Genomic DNA, 18,149 nt, shown 5'->3' with positions numbered 1-18,149 from the left:
GTTTTTTTTATTCAGACAACTGAATCTAATATTTTGAGTTTCCACTTGGGTGGAATCATCATCACATCATATTTGGATTGAAATTAGTTTCCAATGATGGTTTTAATATTAATCTTTGTTGATTCCTTCAACTTTTAAAATGAGGGGTCTAAATCAATGACGCCCCTTTCCCCTTTCGGTAGATTTAAATAAGCAGACGCAGATTGCACTTCCTGGACCATTTGGTTTTCCACCATTGTAAATAATAAAATGTGTATAATTGAGTGGTCTTGGATGACGTATGAGCATTATTTTATGTTGTTTGGAAGATCAAAGACAAGTGTGATTAAGAGTTTCATGATCACCCACGGAACACTTCCTTGTCTAAAATATGCCGACCAACCTGAATGGCCTTGCGCTGAAACAAAAGAGGTTGCCCAGGAGCCCAAAATGCTGATAGCATCAGCAATTGTTTAGCAGAAAGGCAAAACCCCACCTCCATTATTCTTCATGATTATTGAAGGGCTCGACGCAAGAATCATTATATATGTCTACTAATGCTACGTATAGTTGTGGAATATGTAAGCGTCGTGCAGTTGCTTTGAAAAATAGTAGAGTCTACTATTAAAAAATTAATTATTATTTTTTTTTCATGTAGGTTCCGTATTTATTTATTCTTTTATAGTGATTGCGTGACGCTTGCACGTTCACGACTGCAAGTATCATTTTTCATGTGTATATAGAGTATACATATATGATAAAAATTACACACTCCAGGTGTCCTAATTGCCAGGTCACGTTCAACAATGCATGCCCCTACAAATCTTGCACACGACAAAGGAGAAGATGGAAACAAGTGAAAGAAAGGAGGGGTAGACTTTCCACTTGCTATATCCATCCATATACGTCTCTGAATAAGACCTTTCATTTTCAGTCTTAGATTGAAAAACAATATTGCCTTAAAATATACAAAAAGTTATAGAGAATTTACAAGCTACACTTATTGAGGAGAAACCCTAATTTTTTGACATATTATATAAAGATTCCGTAGCTATTGTGGCCCACGAGCAAGATTCTCTGCTTTCAACCACCCCTTATAGATTACAACTCCAGACAAAAATTACTGGAATGATTTGAATCCTTTGTGAACTTGAAGAATCTCTGGAGATATTCATTCGAAGACAAGGAGTAAATCTCAAAGCAGGCAAGGCTTGATGATCATTTTCCAACGAAGAATGATTACTCAAGCCTAATAAAGACTTTCCCAAATGATGATGTGAAACTTCCATTTTGAACTTGAACCACTGCTGTCTAAAGACTTCCTAATTGATGACGAGAAACTTGGAGGGAGAGCTTGATAGTGTGGCTCTGTGATGATTGGCAGACATTGATACACTCCTCCCAATCCGCGTCGCATGTTAATAAGATCCACTCGGCATCATCATCCAAGTACTTGAGATTAAATCTACTCATGTCATCTATATAGAATCGCCTGGCAATCTCTAGAAGTAAGTCTGTGTACTTCCAATTGTTTTGCACCCGAAATCGGACTCTCTCATCTCCATATGTGACTTTTACTTTCTGAGCATACCATTCTTGAGCTACATGACCACTATCTTTCAGTGAGGGTACAAGGTTCTCAGCATTAGATTGATGGCTCTGGGATTTTGGCAGGAGCTTTGGTCCTTGACTTGGGGCCTGGATCTCTGCTGCACCGCTGATCCCACTTAGCACATCCTGATGACGATTTTCTCCAATTATTGCATCTTCGAAATGAGCAATGTTCCACGTGGGAGGATGTTGATGTGTCCCACTAGAACAACTATGACTTGAGGTCGAAGCCTGACTGCATGAAGAGGAGGTTGATTTCGGCGCAGCAGCTTGAGGACTGAAAAGCTCACCCTCAGGCTGCATGCTTGATGATGGCTGCGTATACTCACTGAGTTTTCTAGCCGAAAGTGGGCCGGTTCCCGATAATTTTGGAGAGGTTAGCTCTGGGAAGTTTGTGTAGAAGGAATTTATTTCAAAAGCACCAGATGTACCATGGACTGAGTCGATTACAAGTTGGATTTTCTGTAAGGAGTGACCAACCTTCTTAATTTGTCGAGAAGGCCATCGTTTAATCCCGTTTTGTCTGCAGATTCTTTTCAAAGTCGTCGAACAAACTGAAAGTAAATAATGGTTAAAAGAAGTAAAAATGAAGAGCCAGATATTGGAAATTATTAACATATTCTATCTTGAAGGGAAAAAAAGATTCACACAAATCGAAACAATTTTTGAGTACAGATCAATGCATCAGCCAACAAAACTGATACTAGTGATCATCTTTCTGGGAGAATTTACATTGGAGTAGTTGTATACGAATACACAACTTATACAATGTATAGATCTCTTACCCAACATAGGTGCAGGGATGGGTCCGAAGGGCCCTGCTTTGGAGAGGTTACCCGACATACTTTTTTTTTTTTTTTTAAAGATTTTTCATCCCCCTAGGCCGGCTGAGGGTGGTGGGGTATAAAAGTCACCAACATTAAAGCATCGAATAAACATCACTTCAATTTCAGTGAAGCTTTACCTCCAATATTCTTTGCCGCATCTTTCAGACTGCCAGCAAAATATTGCCTAAGAACTTCCATGGTGATAGTCTTCTCGACCCTGGAACGTCTTTTCTCTCCTGCTTTACTCATGCCTACACTTGGGAAGATACCCTCATCATATGCAGAACACTCTTCACCAAACTCAATATTTCTTTCCAGCTTAGAATCTTGTCGATGTTGCCAAAGCTCTGCGGATTTCTCATCATATAACATCTCCTCCCTCCTAGGTTTTTCATTAACTGACAAATTAGTATCCTCCTCTAGCTCCTTGTCTGTTACAATCCGTAAACTTCGGCAAACATGTTGTACAATAATGGACAGTGAACTAAGCATCTTCTTCTGCTCCACAGAATCTGTGCAATTCACGGGTAAGAAGAACTCCAGGACAAAGTCAACTGTACCAGTGTGGATGCTGCGCAGGTGTATTGCAACAGCAGCACACAATCCAAACACCCTTGCATGGTGAGACAGAGGGTACTCGGTCTTGCCAAAGGATGTTATATCTGCTGAGAAGCATGGTTGATTCGTCCTGAATGCTCTCCCAACAATGCCTTGACCCTTTAACAAATGATGCTCAGAGCAAGCCTCATGAAAACCCTGCATATTGGGGTCGGCAACAACGCAAGCATGATCTACAGTGGAGACACAATTGACATAGTTATCATCAGAGTGTCGGCACCCCGCTTTGCCTTGTTGAATGCATGGAACCCAAGTTTGAGCCAAGGGCAATCCATGTGTCTCACAAGCAGATCTCAAAACCTCTTTAATCTCAGGTAATGCAGCTAGGTAGGCCATGTTGCATGCCTGCTAAAAGAAACCCCAACAATAACATGAATAAGAAAGATTGGATAGTTTTGATGAACAAATTTTATATTGCACCAGTTATCCACTTACCTTTACATTATCAGTGCTCAAAGCATCAGAACTCCTAAGATCAACAGCCTGCAAATTAACGAGTTTGGTCCAATCAGAAAAACAGAATTAATGCAAATTCTGCATTGAATTTCCACAACAGGCATGTAAACCAGCTAGCTATACAAGAGAAGCTACAATCTGTCCGTGGTTCCAGACTGATACCTAGACTCAATTTAGAGAATGTCTGAAAATGTCTGCAAATGTAAGGTCTTCTGCATAAAGTCAGTATTTTTCCAAGGTCTTTCAATCTACTTTCATTAGACGGTGGATCAGACATAACAAACATCAGCTATTCAACAACGCTTTTGAACCTTTTGTTTTTGTTTTTTTATACTTTGGCTTTTACTCGAGCAGAAAAACTAAGCTTATCAGTATAAAACACAAGTGTGAAAATAAGATTGACATAACTTTGAATGCCATGCCTAACATTTAGCTACAAAGAAAAGACGAACATACACAAGAAGACAAAGTTCTGAAAAAAGAACAAAGAAAACAGACCTCAAGTGCCTTGCGAACGCTTTCAACCTCAGGGAAATACTTGATCTGCTGGGTAGTCATCACAACCTCAATAACACCGAAGCAAGTCCTACTACCTTGTTCAAAGATTGGAAGAGCAAGGGTTCCACAAATATTATAATGTTGAGCATGACCAACTCTTGGGTACTCATCACTTCTAAAGAATCGGACATCAGGAGTCCACTCAGGAACCTTATCCAAGAAAACCCTTCCAGGCAACCCCACCAACTCCCTAGAGTCCTCCTCAGCAGAGAATTGAAACTTCCTAGAGATGTCTCGGTATCTTGCAAGCCTTGGACAGCTGGAATCAAGCGAGAAAGGTTGATTACTAGTAGTTAGAACACGCCCATTCCCTCTATTGACAGGCACCCATATCTGTATAAGAACACCTTTATCTCTCGTGAATTCTCTGAGGTACCCAATAGCGTTAACTAATCTGTGTGTTACAGAATTAGCACAACCAGGATTTCCGCTGGGTGCAATCCACCACCTTGTGCGTAGTTCAGAACCTTCAATTACATTATTTTTTGATTCACTAGAACACCTGGCAACATTAATCATGTCCTGTCCAAGAGATGCGGCACTGACTAAACTTCTTTCCTGTGATTCATCAGGTAATGGTCTCTGTATCTCCTCTTCATTGCCCGTTTGAGATGGATTCGATCTCCAGTTGTCATTAGCCTTCAAATCAGGCCATTCCAATGAAGGGTCTAGTTGGGCACCAGACGTAGAGGGATTCTGATGAAGGAATTCGGATCCATCCATCGCTTCCAACCAGCATCCATCGAAAAGGAGATCATCCATGAAATCCAGATCCATTGCTAAATCAGCACGAGCACCTAGCATGGTACCGGGTGATGAAACATCATCTTCCATTATGATTGATCCTTCTTCAAAACCCCACCTCTTTGTAGACTCTATTTCTCTGAATTTTAGAAGTTTGTGGTTCCAAAACTGATATAAAGCTAGCTACAATATAGAATGAAAGGAGTTATGGGATAACTTCCGGTCTCCATTCTTCCTGGTTCAAGCACTACGCTGTTCAAATTGGTGAAACATCGTCAACAAGAATCTCGGAGACAGGAGAAATAGCCAACAAATGTTCTCTGAGAGAAAAGGCAAAGAAACTTGACTAATCAAAAGTATAACATAATAAGAAAGTAGTGTAAAATTTTAATAAAGAGTGATTATCTCTTTTCCACTTGCATGTCAAGAATATGGCCAACTTGCAGAAATCAATCAAATCCCATTTGGGAAACCACCATATCCTGGAATTTGATTTACTTTCGTGATGAAAACTTAAAAAAGGAAGAAAAGAAAAGAACACAAAATGAAAACCCACTTTTCGTAGATCTTATAAAGACGGTCAGTCAATATCTTCCGCAACAAAAATTCAAGTTTCCAGCAAAAGAGTGAAAAAAAAAGAGGGTACCAAAATTCATTTCCCCCGATGGACTATGAACAAAATCACATTTCATGATGGAACTAAACTAGTTTTATGACCAAAAAGTGCCAAAACACCAAAACAAATAAAAACCAGTAAAATATAACAAGAAAATTGAAAAGGAAAAAAAAAAAAAAAAAGATTCCAGGAGAAACTAGGGGGAATTTTATTTTTTTATTTATTTACTCTCATTTTTCCTGAAGTACGCCAAGAAAAACCGTCCGAGAGGCAGAATCATGAGAGCATCATGTGAAGTAGACAAAAAGCTTTGCTTTCAAGAGCTTTGTCCCCTGTACCTTGTCTTTGTAATATCCCCCTTCGGCCGCCAAACTCCAAGTAGCCTGACTCTGGTATTACCTCCACAACCTTTTTATCTCCAAAGTCAGGAGTTGTAGACTGTCTTTTTCTCTCCAAATTCGGTAGTTGTAGACACAGTCTGATTCACAGTCTTTTATGATTCCAGGCCATTGATAAAGAAGAAGATTCTCATTCCAAGAGGACGACCCCACACAGGCACATACATACGCACTGGCTGGCTCTTTTTGGCCTGGGAACTCCCAATGTAAAGTCAGCTAACATGAAAGCCTCTCTGCTGACGCTACGCATGATGTTGGTTGGATCAATTTTGGCGTTGTCGTGTTGGTGGTATTATAAATTTGTTTGTTAATTATTATTAGGGATGGATTCGGTGGGAATGAGAGCATTAAGAGAGTTTAAAATAATGGCCATTTCGTCGGCACTTTGCAGTTTGCACAACGACTGCTGGATGCTCGGCTGGGATTCGATCTGCCTTCAAAGAGCCGAGGAAGAAAAATATATACCATTTCTAAAGATTCAAAAATGGACTACAAGTGATCTATTAAAAACACAGGAAAAAAAAAAAGATTTTATTTTTATTTTTTATAAATGACATATCCAATATTCTGGTCCTGCTCAAACTCAAATACAGCCAAAACCCAGTAGTCACAATGCATGCAAGCAGAAAGGGTCTCGAGATTATACAAGGAAGGGCGTTAATCTTAAAGAAACGTTTTAAGTTCATCTTTTCCAACACCTGTAAACTTATCTATCATCGCCTCAATTTTCATAAAGAAACTGATCTCAAGAGGAAGCAATTAAGACAGGACAAACAGGTGCATGAGAACAAAACAAGCATAAACCTATGACTTCCTTGGATCGTAACCATGCATCTTGTTCGAAAACATATATATATAGCATTATTTATGCTGTCTCATCATGTGCTCCATCTCTGATCGTGTGGCTGATTAATTTGGACGTCGGAAGATCGATCCCAGTTACAATATTAACCAATAAAGATTGAAGATCAATGGACATCCATTATAAAAATTTATACTTTTCTTTTTTTTTTCTTTTTCTTTTGATGATCCTACGTACAGCTTTGAGATTGAGAGCTTCCCATAACTCCGATTCTGATAGATTCACAACCAAAAGGATTGAGTCCAGGATTCCGTGAGATAGATACCTGCAGGAAACCATCCGGCTTTAGTTGAACTGTCGATTGTCAAATCGTCCGGAAACACCACCGTTGAACTTATCAACACAATCTTACTTCCCATGCAGTCGAGGATCGAAAAAAGTCCTTTTTTGTTTTTAAAAAAAAAAAATTATAGAATGTTAATAAATCTATACCAATTGTATTACATCCCTTAATTTTTTCTCATCTTAATAATTTTTCTCATCTTAATGTATATTATAAATGCATATTGTTAAGGAATCACAAATTCTACTCAAAATTAGATGGATCTGGATGAAACCACCTCTAAAGATCGAAAGAGTTTGATCGATCATGTACATGACACGTTCATTTTCAATTCAACAACCAAAAATCGACCAAGTTCCATATGGGTTCCTTAATTTAGTGGTAATCCATACTAAATATATATAATAGGATCAACAATCCTGGGACGGACCAACTATTGCAAGTGTTATAACCTTATCAAGATCAATTAATTAAATCTTTCTTGGCCGTCAAAACATATTTTCCTCACAAAGTTTTACTTGCCGACAATATTTTGTGGGGAAAGGCTTGTTTTATTTTTCACGTACGGCTTTCGTGTGATTCGGTAATTATTTGCCACGACCGTGTGTTGGAAAAAAAATTCATGGCAAAAGGCCATAATTCTTGTAATGAAACCAAGTGGAAGTCGTTGTAAGGTTGCTTGACTTGAGATTCTAGTACTTTGCTTGCGAGACTCATGTACTATATATCTGCGTAGAATTAGTGGCTATATATTAATATTAAAAAGAAAGTAAAATTTATTTTCTTTACTAATACGTACTTAATCCTACCTTATATAGGCAGTTCCTTAACTATTTGATTAATGTGTGACATCAACCACTAGACATTAAAAAAACAAAAAAAAAAAAAAAAAAGGAATAAGTTGTTCTAATATGAACACACGACTGATAAATTAATTATAAATGTGGTGTAAAATAGTTGTAAGCACATGATCATCATCCTTAATATTCATGAATTATGGATGACAGTTGGGTGAATCAAATTCATGAATTTGCAAATAGAATTCCGGCCGGCATTTATTTAGATTAATGAAACATTGAGTTTAAGAAATTCAATGTGCAAGTTGTAGCATAAGATATATAAGTATACCTATATCATTGTATTAGCACTGATTTTATTCTTCCAAATGATCGGCTTCCTCTTAAATTTAGCCCTTGATCTTAATCTACTTTCTTCCAACTCAAGCCTGCCTGCATGATCAGTACCCGGCCTCACAGGGTTGGCTTCAGATTAAGCCGAGAGGCTAGCTTTTGACCCAGAGACTTGTCAGCCTGTAGACAATTAATTCCAGCAGCAATTAACATCAAAATACCACAAATTCATTCTGAAATCATGGCCTTAAAATCATGATCAAAGGTATAATTTCGAGAGGGAGTCACCTGAGACCAGTATGAGATCGAGATGCTGCGGATCTCATGGGTGAAACGTGGGTTAGATAAAGCGTCTACGCATCGACAGATAAACGTGGGTTAGATCACGAGAGAAATGCAAAAGAAATCATCATATTAAACTAAAAACACATCCATAATATATATATATATATATGTCTTTATATTTGTAGTTAATTAGAACAATGGAGGAAAACAAGTACTGGCCTGTCTTGTGCCCAGGATCTGTATCTCTCCTGGTTGTTTAAAGTTGTTCTCCTTCTCAATGATGCGCTGAATTATATAACCAACAAATACAGGGTGAATTGCTATACAAATATTTCCACTTTTATTTATCACACGGCCTACTTAACTTACGCCTGAAATCTGGGAAATGAAAAAAAAATGTTCTTGCTCAATTAGAGAGAAAAGTAGATCTAGAGAAAAAGGAGTAGAGAGAAACGTAGATCTAGAGAAAAAGGAGAAGGAAAAGGCAATTTTTTTTTTCAATGTTTGTAATTATGGTATCAAGAAGGTCAAAACCTACACTGCTACGATTAGATGATCTAATCGAGGGAACAGCTTTGCTGAAAGAAGGAAGAAGATGAATAAGGCTCATTTATACATGCAACTGTGATCATTATGGTTGAACTCTCTCAACAACCCACATATCAAAGTTATATTTTGATGAAAGACTGATACAATTGATGGAAACTGACCTTCTCACGCCTTCCAGTGCAGACAGCAGCAGGAATGGGGAACCTCTCAGCATGGCGAACAGGATCATATCTCGATGGAAAATAATTGACCTACAAATTAGCACCATAGCGCCTGAGAAGCCTTCTACGTAAATTGGAAAGCATAAAATTGCAATACCACCTTAGTGGGTATATATAATATAGCACTAAGGTTCCATACAGGTCAAGCTAGTTAAGTACCTCCTCATCCCTGTGTATGAAGTTCATAGAACCCTCATGGTGATTGTTGTGATGCGCACACTTGGTAGCATTAGCTGGAAGCTGCAGATAGTTTGGTCCAAGACGGTGCCTCTGAGAATCAGAATAGGCAAAGATCCGAGTCTGGAGCAACTTGTCATTTGAGTAGTAGATACCGGGAACCACAATTGCAGGGCAAAATGCAAGTTGTTCGTTCTGAGCAAAAAAGTTATCAATGTTCTTGTTTAAGACCAAGCGACCAACTGGCTGCAGGGGCAATACATTCTCAGGCCAGGTTTTGGTTACATCAAGTGGATCAAAGTCAAATTTGTCAACATGATCAGGATCAATTGTCTGAATGTATAGTTTCCACTCAGGATAGTGTCCAGCTGCAATTGAGTCATAAAGGTCCTGTGTGGCATGACTGTGATTAGCTCCTCCAATTCTAATGGCCTCGTCCTCCAACAAACACTTCACCCCACAAGTGGGTTTCCAGTGAAATTTTACATAATGCGCTTTCCCAGCCTCGTTGATCAGGGTATAGATGTTAACACCTGCACCTTCCATGTGCCTGTAGTCTTGTGGAACACCCAGATCATCAAGGAGGAAGGTAAATATGTGCAGGCTTTCTGGATGGTGGGAGAAGAAGTAAAAAATCCTCCAATTGTCCTGGATATGAGATTTAGGGTTGGGTTTAAGAGCATGGACCAGGTCTGGAAACTTCATACCGTCACGAATGAAAAATACAGGAAAATTGTTTAATTCCCACCAGATCAAAATTACCCTGTGCACACAAGAAAAGGTCAAGATATGAAAAACAAAAGTGGAACTTGGAAGCTTACAGCCATTGACTATTATAGCGTTCAGTGAAATCAATTCATGAGTCACATCATGAACATAAAATTTATATATTTTTTTTTACAAGCAGCGACTAGTTCTGGGCGGCAATGTTTTGGCCAATTAGATGAACCTCACCTCTCTGGTGTAGAACTTCACTGCAAAACCTCGAGGATCCCTCAGGGTTTCAGGGCTACCAAGCTCATGGACAACAGTGGAGAAACAGACAATCACAGGTGTCTGAACTCCGGGGGTGCGCAGGAAATCAGCACATGTTAGGTGAGATATTATATCATGGGTGACCTCAAAGAACCCCTTCGCGCTGGCTCCCCTAGCATGGACTACATGTTCTGGGATCCGCTCCCTAGCTATCAAACCGCGCAAGTTTCTCCACTAGATGATAGTCCTCAAGAAGAATAGGACCTGTCAAACAAACAACTAAATTAATTAAGGACTTAAAATCCTAAATACAGCTTCTCAACTCTATTTGTTTACGAGGAAGAAAATGGATCAAAAGAATAAAACAAGCTTTGACATTGATCAATAGGCAAAATTATGTTAAATAATTTGTTCTTATATATAAAAACATTTATGTTAATAATATATCCCATAAAAATCCCTTAATCCTTTGTGTAAAAAAAATGCAGAAATAAATTCCCATGAAGAAAGCTAGCTATGGAAATTCTAATAGGATTTTGAAATTATAAATTAAGTGTAGAGTCTGAATAGATCGAACTCAAGACCTTTACTATAAAAATAACGATTACAGCAATCTATTAATTCTCGATCGAGCACCTATTTATATCTGAAAACCCATTTAAAAAGGATACATACATTTCAATCTAACGAAAATTCAACCCAAAAAATAAAAAATATATAATCAATCAAAAGAGGGTTGATTAGATTAATATGACACTCACAGCATGCAGCAACACTAGCCATGCACGTCGATCATTCAGAAAATCAACACAAAGCATGCATAACCTCTGGATCCAATGGTCAAGGCATAGTTGTTGTTCCAACCGGTGCTCCGAAGTTGGTAGTCCAGAAGGGTGAGTTGTAACTTGTAAGCACTTGAGGGACGGTACTGCAGTACCATACAGACAAAATTAAACACCATGCATGCATATTCAGGCATGTACGTAGCTCCAGATTTTTTTTTTTTTTTATTATTATTTAAGAAGAGACGAAGATCACCTGTCCAACTCTTATAATCAGATCCTAAATTATCCAACGTCACAATTATATGTCCAAACCGAAAAAGGCTCTCCTCAAGCAAAAATAAGCTGAATTCTTCCGTGTAAAATGAATTCAAGAGATTTTTTTTTTTTTTTTTTAAAAAAAGGGAAGAGAACAAAAAGCACACCATGAATAACAACAAAATTCGAAGTCGAGGCTATAAACGACAAAAGGAACATGAAAAGCTGAATCAAATGGGGATACCTTGTAGGGATCCATGCATGGCCCTTAATTGGGTCACAGAGAGAGAGATCACTGTCTGTGCGTGGGAAGAGAGGGGAGTTGAGGTCAGTTCGTGGGGCATGCCGGCATGGTGCCTGGTTTGGGAGTGTATAAACTCTCGTTTATTTTAAGAAAACATCTCATCTCATCTAATCATTACAACTTTCCTAACTTTCAATACAAAATAAAATAAAAAATTCAACTTTTTCAAATATCAAAACAAAAATAATATTAAAAAATATATTTTAACAATACTTTATTCAAATTTTTAACTTTAATCTCAACTCATCTCATCTCATCTTATCTTCGAAAACAAACAAGGCTATAATCATCCTCTCATTAATTCAACCGACGATTTCATTGTATCATGATTGGTTTTTTCAGATCAATATAAATATCTAAATGTGATTTTGTAATTTTTTTTTTAAGAGAAACCGTCATCATTCATTCACCAGAGAAACTTATATCCATGACCAGATACATTCTAGAATGTCTGCATATCAAACATGACATCATAAATCAAACGAGGCTATTTCCTCTTGTGACTAATTTGATCTTTACTATTGCTAATACTCTCTACAGAGAAACGTTCAAGAGATAACACTCTCTGCCTAAATAGAGACTCAACCTCATTCTTTATAGAAAGAAATGACTCAACCTCTACAGACAAATGTTGGAAATACAAACTTTTTTTTTTAATTTTAATTAAAAATATGGAAAGCAATAAGATAGATGCGAAAAAGAATGGATTATACAGTTTGGACCAACTCCGGTAGATTTTGAAATCTGTGACGGCATGTGAATACAACACATTTGTCTCTTTTCAACCACAAAGATCAGATCTGAAAGGTCTGGTAGTAGAGATTCAAGTGATCGGGCCTGCAAATTCTTTTTTAGGTTTGAATTTAGACATATTTAGAAACATGCAAGGGATTTAATTGTCAATTATTTGGGAAGGATAAATCTATAACATATATAATTTTTTAAAAAGAAGTACTAAAGTCATAAATAAATATTATAAAAGTAAACTCATAAATTAATATGACTTCATATGACGTGTTATATTTATTTTACAATAAAATTAATTTTACAATTAAACATACCACAACAATTAAGCTGTAGATTTATTTTTGTAGAATATTTTTGTGGCTAAAACATTTTTCTATTTGAAGTAGGAGTTCTGTTTCTGTTAAGCCATGCCATCTAGCTAGCTTTATATTAAATAATATATTAAATAATCCAAAATCTTAAGAGATGAAACATTTCATAGTCTTTTATATTTTTTGTCTTCTTTCCTCTATATTTAATTTTTTTTAAATGGCACATAGAGTACTTTCACTATCAAGTTGTAAACAAAATTGATAATTTTTCAGTGCATCACACAACGTCTAATTCTAATATATAATTTATGATGACGCCAATTGTTAATTACTAGTTGATCAGTTCTTTTAACAATATATACTAAGAATGATATGAAGTTAATCTTAACTAAAAGTATGCAAAATCATCTCACAATGGCGCTTGATAGGAAAATTTATTAATTATATATAGTTTATATTGATTTAAAAAAATTTCACTTCATCATGACTTCGGATTATTTATAACTAAATAAAACATGTGGGAAAAAAAACGTAGTCATGACATATATATTTATAACTATGAAGGTAGCCAATTTAATATATATGATCACTATTATAATTTATTATTTGATCATGATATGATCATTTATTAGTTAATAATCTACGTTCTAGAAATTGGTAATTAGTGAAATTAATAAAATAAATGGAAATAATTAACACTAATATGCAGGTTGAATAGCACTAATTATGATCACCGACTGGTACGAAAAGCCTAAATGGATATTACGTACGAACTTTTACTTGTTAATTAAGAGAGACCTAATTCTTATATATAAATATATATATATATATATATATATATTCAATAAACAAAGAGAAATTTTGCCATAAATGTTGTTGAGTTTTGGGTGCAATTAATCTATTACAGATTTTCTTGATTTGGAAATATGAGCAACGTATTTGGCCTAGCACATAATAATTAAGCACGTAAATTATGACTTTTTTCTCAAATCGGAGACACGTATAATAAATGCATGAAATAAATTTGTAGGAAATAATTGAGGAGGACGTACGTACTATTAGAGCTAATAAGCTTAGCTGGCAAAAGTTACTTTTCTAGTCTCTTAGTTATGTTAAGTTAGTTAGCTTATAGCTATTTTGGACATGTATATAAATAAGTTTTTCTCATTGTAATTATGCACTGTTCATTCTTATTTGTGAAATAAGAGTTTACGAACAAGAATAATAATTTCCCAAAATACTCTTCCCATTCTATTGTTTCTACATCTCTTTCGCTTGCCTTCACACTCTGCTTTCTTCTTGATCTTACAATATGTCATATTCATTTTCTTCGTCAAGAAATCTTTATATGGATTGAAGCAGGCCAGCTGCCAATGGTTTCAAAAATTGACTACTGCTCTATTATCTTTGGGTTATGAACAATCTAAAGCTGATTATAGCTTGTTCACAAAGGTACAAGGTTCTTTTTTTTATAGCACTTCTTATTTATGTTGATGATGTCATAATTGCTTCCAATGACATGTCATGTGTCACTTAAGTGAAGTCTTATCTTCATGATAAATTCAAGATCAAAGACTTGGATCAGCTTAAGAATTTCTTGGGTTTAGAAATAGCTCACAATATTGCTAGAATTTCTGTTTCTCAACGTAAATATGCACTTGAAGTTTTGGAAGATACTGGTTTTCTTGGTTGTAAACCTGCTCTATTTCCTATGGATTCTAAACTTAAATTGACCAAATCAGATGTCAATCTTTTAGAAGATCCATCTCAATATCGGAGGCTCATTGGTCGATTATTGTATCTTACCATAACCCAGCCAGACTTGTCATATTCAGTTCATTCCCTAGCACAATTCATGGACAAGCCTTGCAAATCACATTTAGATGCTGCCTATTGAGTCTTTCGATATGTCAAAGGGACTCCTGCTCAAGGTTTATATTTTCCTGCTTCATATTCTACACAAATCAAAGGTTTTTCTAACTCTGATTGGGCTGCCTGTGTTGATAGCAGAAGATCTATTACCGGGTTTTGCCTTTTCTTGGTGACTCATTGGTTTCTTGGGGATCTAAGAAACAATCTACAGTGTCCAGAAGTTTAGCTGAAGCAAAGTATCGCGCATTATTATCAACTAGTTGTGAAGTAATTTGGATATTACAAATTCTTCATGACTTACACATTCCTTATCACTCACCTGCAGTTTTATATTGTGACAGTAAATCTGCTTTATCCTTAGCAGCCAATCCAAATCATCATGCTTGCACAAAGTATGTTGAAATTGATTGTCACTTCATACGGGAGCAACAAGCCAAAGGTGTTATCAAAACTTTTTATATTATTTCAGCTCATCAACTGGCCGACATCTTCACCAAGGCTCTTGGCAAAGTTCAGTTTCATTTTCTCTTATCCAAGATGAGCATTCATAATCTTCATGTTCCATCTTGATGGGGAGTATTAGAGCTAATAAACTTAGCAGGCAAAAGTTACTTCTAGCTATTTTGGACATGTATATAAATCAGTTTTTCTCATTGTAATTATGCATTGTTCATTCTTATTTGTGAAATAAGAGTTTACGAAAAGAGGAAAACTTTCCCAAAATATTCTCCCCATTCTAGGGTTTCTACACGTACGTACTCACGCAAGGGATTCATTCATTCATGGGGCGTTCCTTATATATCCACGTTTTCGCAACCAGCACTTACGGTTGGGGCGCATGCATGGGAGGTGGTGTGTGTGTTGCTTCCCCGATCGATATATTGCTTCCAAAAGCCAAAAACCTGTGTTTGTGAATTTAGTAATTTGAACTGTACTGAAAGCTGGTAATATTACTAATTAATATATATATGCATATATATGTATACATATATGATATATAGGATAGGATAAGATATATATATATAATATTATATACATCATGTATATATATGTGGCTTCCGAGTTTTGTATTTTTTTTTTAATAATATTAGATATATATAGTCTTAAAGATCATGTATTCCTTCTAACAAAAACATGATCCATAGTTAAAAATATAATTATTTTCATGTGGTTCTTAAATTTGAAAAAAAAAAAATATATATATATATATACACGAGATTTATACAGTTTAAAACTGCAAATACATACCTTTCTTTTCTTTTACTTATCTTTCTTTATATTTATTACGTTTGTACTTTCATTAATAGCACATGATGAAAAAGTAATTAGAATATTATTGTGTTCAAATTTTGTAAGACATGAAAAATGGTAAATGGTACTCCTCCACAAAGAATAAAATAAACAAATTTCTTATTTCTTATTTTATTTTAGTTTTCTAATCGGACTATTTTCTTTATTTTTAATAGTGGAGAGACATTTCAATCACATTAATATATAAGAGAATGTGAAAAATATTAAAATTATATTGAGAATATAATAAATTAATGAAAGTTAGAAAAAAAACTATTTAAATTGAATAAAAAATATATTTAAATAAAATGATATAAAAAAGTTATCTAATAGAAAAAATAGACAAAACGATTATTAGCTAAAATAGATAAAACGAGTTTTAGTTAACTAGTTTAGATATTTATGAGATAAGTTTGGAACGCTTTTAATAGAAGTGACGGTGAGCGTTATTAATGTTAACCTTAGCCACAAGACTCTTGTATTTTGTTCCAAACAAAGTTAAAAAGGAATATTATAAAAGAAGATATAATTTTAGGAAACTACTCCACATTCCTTTTAAAAAATAATAAGGTCCGTCATTGAATAATAATTTTTTCATGTAAATTTTAAATTTACTTACTTTTTTTCAAAAAGAATAAATAGGTCGATTTATAACTTTGCACACTTTAAAACTGTAAATACTATTTTTCATTGTAAAAATAATACCATTAATCAAATGCTGTAAAGAACCCTCTCATGAAGGAAACATTAATATAGAAAATAAAGAAGATCAAGAACAAGAGAGAGATAATACTAGATGAATGTAACAATCATGCAAAAGATAACAATGAAGAAGATGAAAATAACTACGCCTTAGAATATTCGAGGTCCCAATTCCTCCAATGAAAATAACAACAGTTCAGCAATATACTTTCCAGGCTCCCAAACAAGGATCCTCTTTTCTCTTCATATACTAAAAGATGATGACTTAATTCGGCAGCAACCAACTAAGGCCATAGGCCAATTTTAACTCATATTAACTGAGCCCATGGACCACTAAACTACTTTGACAACTCAAATAAAAATAAAAGATAACAACTGAGTAGAGCCCATCAACCCCAGTCCAATTTAATTGGATTCATAACAAATGCTTATTTGGGTGCCAGATGGGAAACTTTTCTTCGTCAAACTCTCCATAGAAATAGTCACGATCAGTTCGGACTTGGATTGTGTATTAAATATGCCAGATGCACCATTTCAATATTACATAGTAACTCAATGTTATGTACGTGAAAAATTCTAGTTATAAGTCAGCATGCACGGATAACAAATTTAATTAGTGTTTTCATGGTATAATTTATAAATTTGGAAGAGAAATTTAAAATTTGAATTTTATAAATCATATCTTACAATCTAATATTCTAGTTGTAAAAATTCTAGCCATGAGAATAGAATAACTCTATGTACCTATGGGGATTTAGTTTAGACAATAATATAGCAATAATATCTAGATGTGTCAAATCGTGTTAACGGATCGTATTCGTACCGTATCAATACATGTATATTATACTATATAGGTCAACTCTAACCTAACCCGTTAAACTTATCATGTCAAAATCTCAAACCCTAACACGACCTATTAACATAACGGATCGTGTCGTATCAACCTATTTTGACCCGTTTATGTAAATGAGTTGAATAGATCCGAAATTAATTTGTTTGACCTAGTTAAATTTAACATAATTTTATATAAATATTAAAATCACAATATCTATAAAAAAATATAAAATTAACTACAAGTCAAAAATTATAATCCAAATAATAAAAATATCGAAATTAAAATTTCAACAATTTCATTTGTAGGTATAAAGGTATAATTGTAATTTTAACTTTCTTAATGGGTCATAACGGGTTGACCTGTTATCAACCCATTAAGCAATTGTGTCTTAAACGGGTCAATCCGTTTTTATCCGAATCCTTTAAGGCTAAATCTTAATTCCCTTTTATCGTGTCCTGTTCATATTGAGTTAACGGATTGTGTCACTCTTAATAATATCAAGTGCAAATAACCCCTTACTGGACTTCAAGGTGAACCCAAAGATTCTACTTTATTTTTAGCAAGTGGCTGCAAGATTAACAGTGATCAAGCAGCTTTGAGCAAATTCTGAAACGAGAATCAAATCATGCCAATCCACTTTCCTGTGCATTCATAAACGAAATGGGCCTTGGACTTTGATTCCAAACCATATGAAAACAGGATCCTCACAGAACTTGTCACCTTAAGGCTGCTGGTTATATAACTTATATTGCATTGATT

At 35.2% G+C, this 18,149-nt stretch overlaps 1 protein-coding gene and 1 pseudogene across 4 annotated transcripts; both read right to left on the bottom strand.

Moving 5' to 3' along the window:
- Positions 1–864: 864 nt before the first annotated feature.
- On the bottom strand, positions 865–5,986 carry LOC121262828 (protein NLP5-like). 4 transcript variants are annotated; one of them, XM_041165458.1, is made up of 5 exons: positions 5,638–5,986; positions 3,990–5,113; positions 3,471–3,518; positions 2,555–3,380; positions 865–2,144 (listed from the first exon to the last, which is right to left on the bottom strand). In XM_041165458.1, exons 2-5 carry the CDS (start codon positions 4,881–4,883, stop codon positions 1,291–1,293), a joined length of 2,622 nt encoding a protein of 873 aa, XP_041021392.1. In that variant the 5' UTR covers positions 4,884–5,113; positions 5,638–5,986; the 3' UTR covers positions 865–1,290. The 4 variants fall into 4 exon arrangements, with proteins under 4 accessions (XP_041021392.1, XP_041021391.1, XP_041021394.1 ...); XM_041165457.1 differs by having other exon boundaries at positions 5,748–5,986; XM_041165460.1 differs by having other exon boundaries at positions 3,990–5,045; positions 5,748–5,986.
- A 1,890-nt stretch (positions 5,987–7,876) lies between these two features.
- LOC121263218 lies at positions 7,877–11,588 on the bottom strand (annotated as a pseudogene).
- Between the last annotated feature and the right edge of the window lie 6,561 nt (positions 11,589–18,149).

The sequence above is a fragment of the Juglans microcarpa x Juglans regia genome, chromosome 4S (genome assembly GCF_004785595.1).
Source record: "Juglans microcarpa x Juglans regia isolate MS1-56 chromosome 4S, Jm3101_v1.0, whole genome shotgun sequence".
In the NCBI taxonomy this organism is placed as follows: domain Eukaryota; kingdom Viridiplantae; phylum Streptophyta; class Magnoliopsida; order Fagales; family Juglandaceae; genus Juglans; species Juglans microcarpa x Juglans regia.
Note: the sequence above shows the minus strand (reverse complement) of the source record. Positions and strands in the feature narration are given on the sequence as shown.

Bases quoted from the DNA above. Each gene is read 5' to 3' on its own strand.
- LOC121262828 (XM_041165458.1), bottom strand. From the start codon at position 4,883: ATGGAAGATGATGTTTCATCACCCGGTACCATGCTAGGTGCTCGTGCT. The intron at 3,381-3,470 runs GTAAGTGGATAA...TTCTTTTAGCAG, and splicing joins TGAGCACTGATAATGTAAAG to GCATGCAACATGGCCTACCT. The intron at 2,145-2,554 runs GTAAAGCTTCAC...ATTTACTTTCAG, and splicing joins TGCGGCAAAGAATATTGGAG to TTTGTTCGACGACTTTGAAA.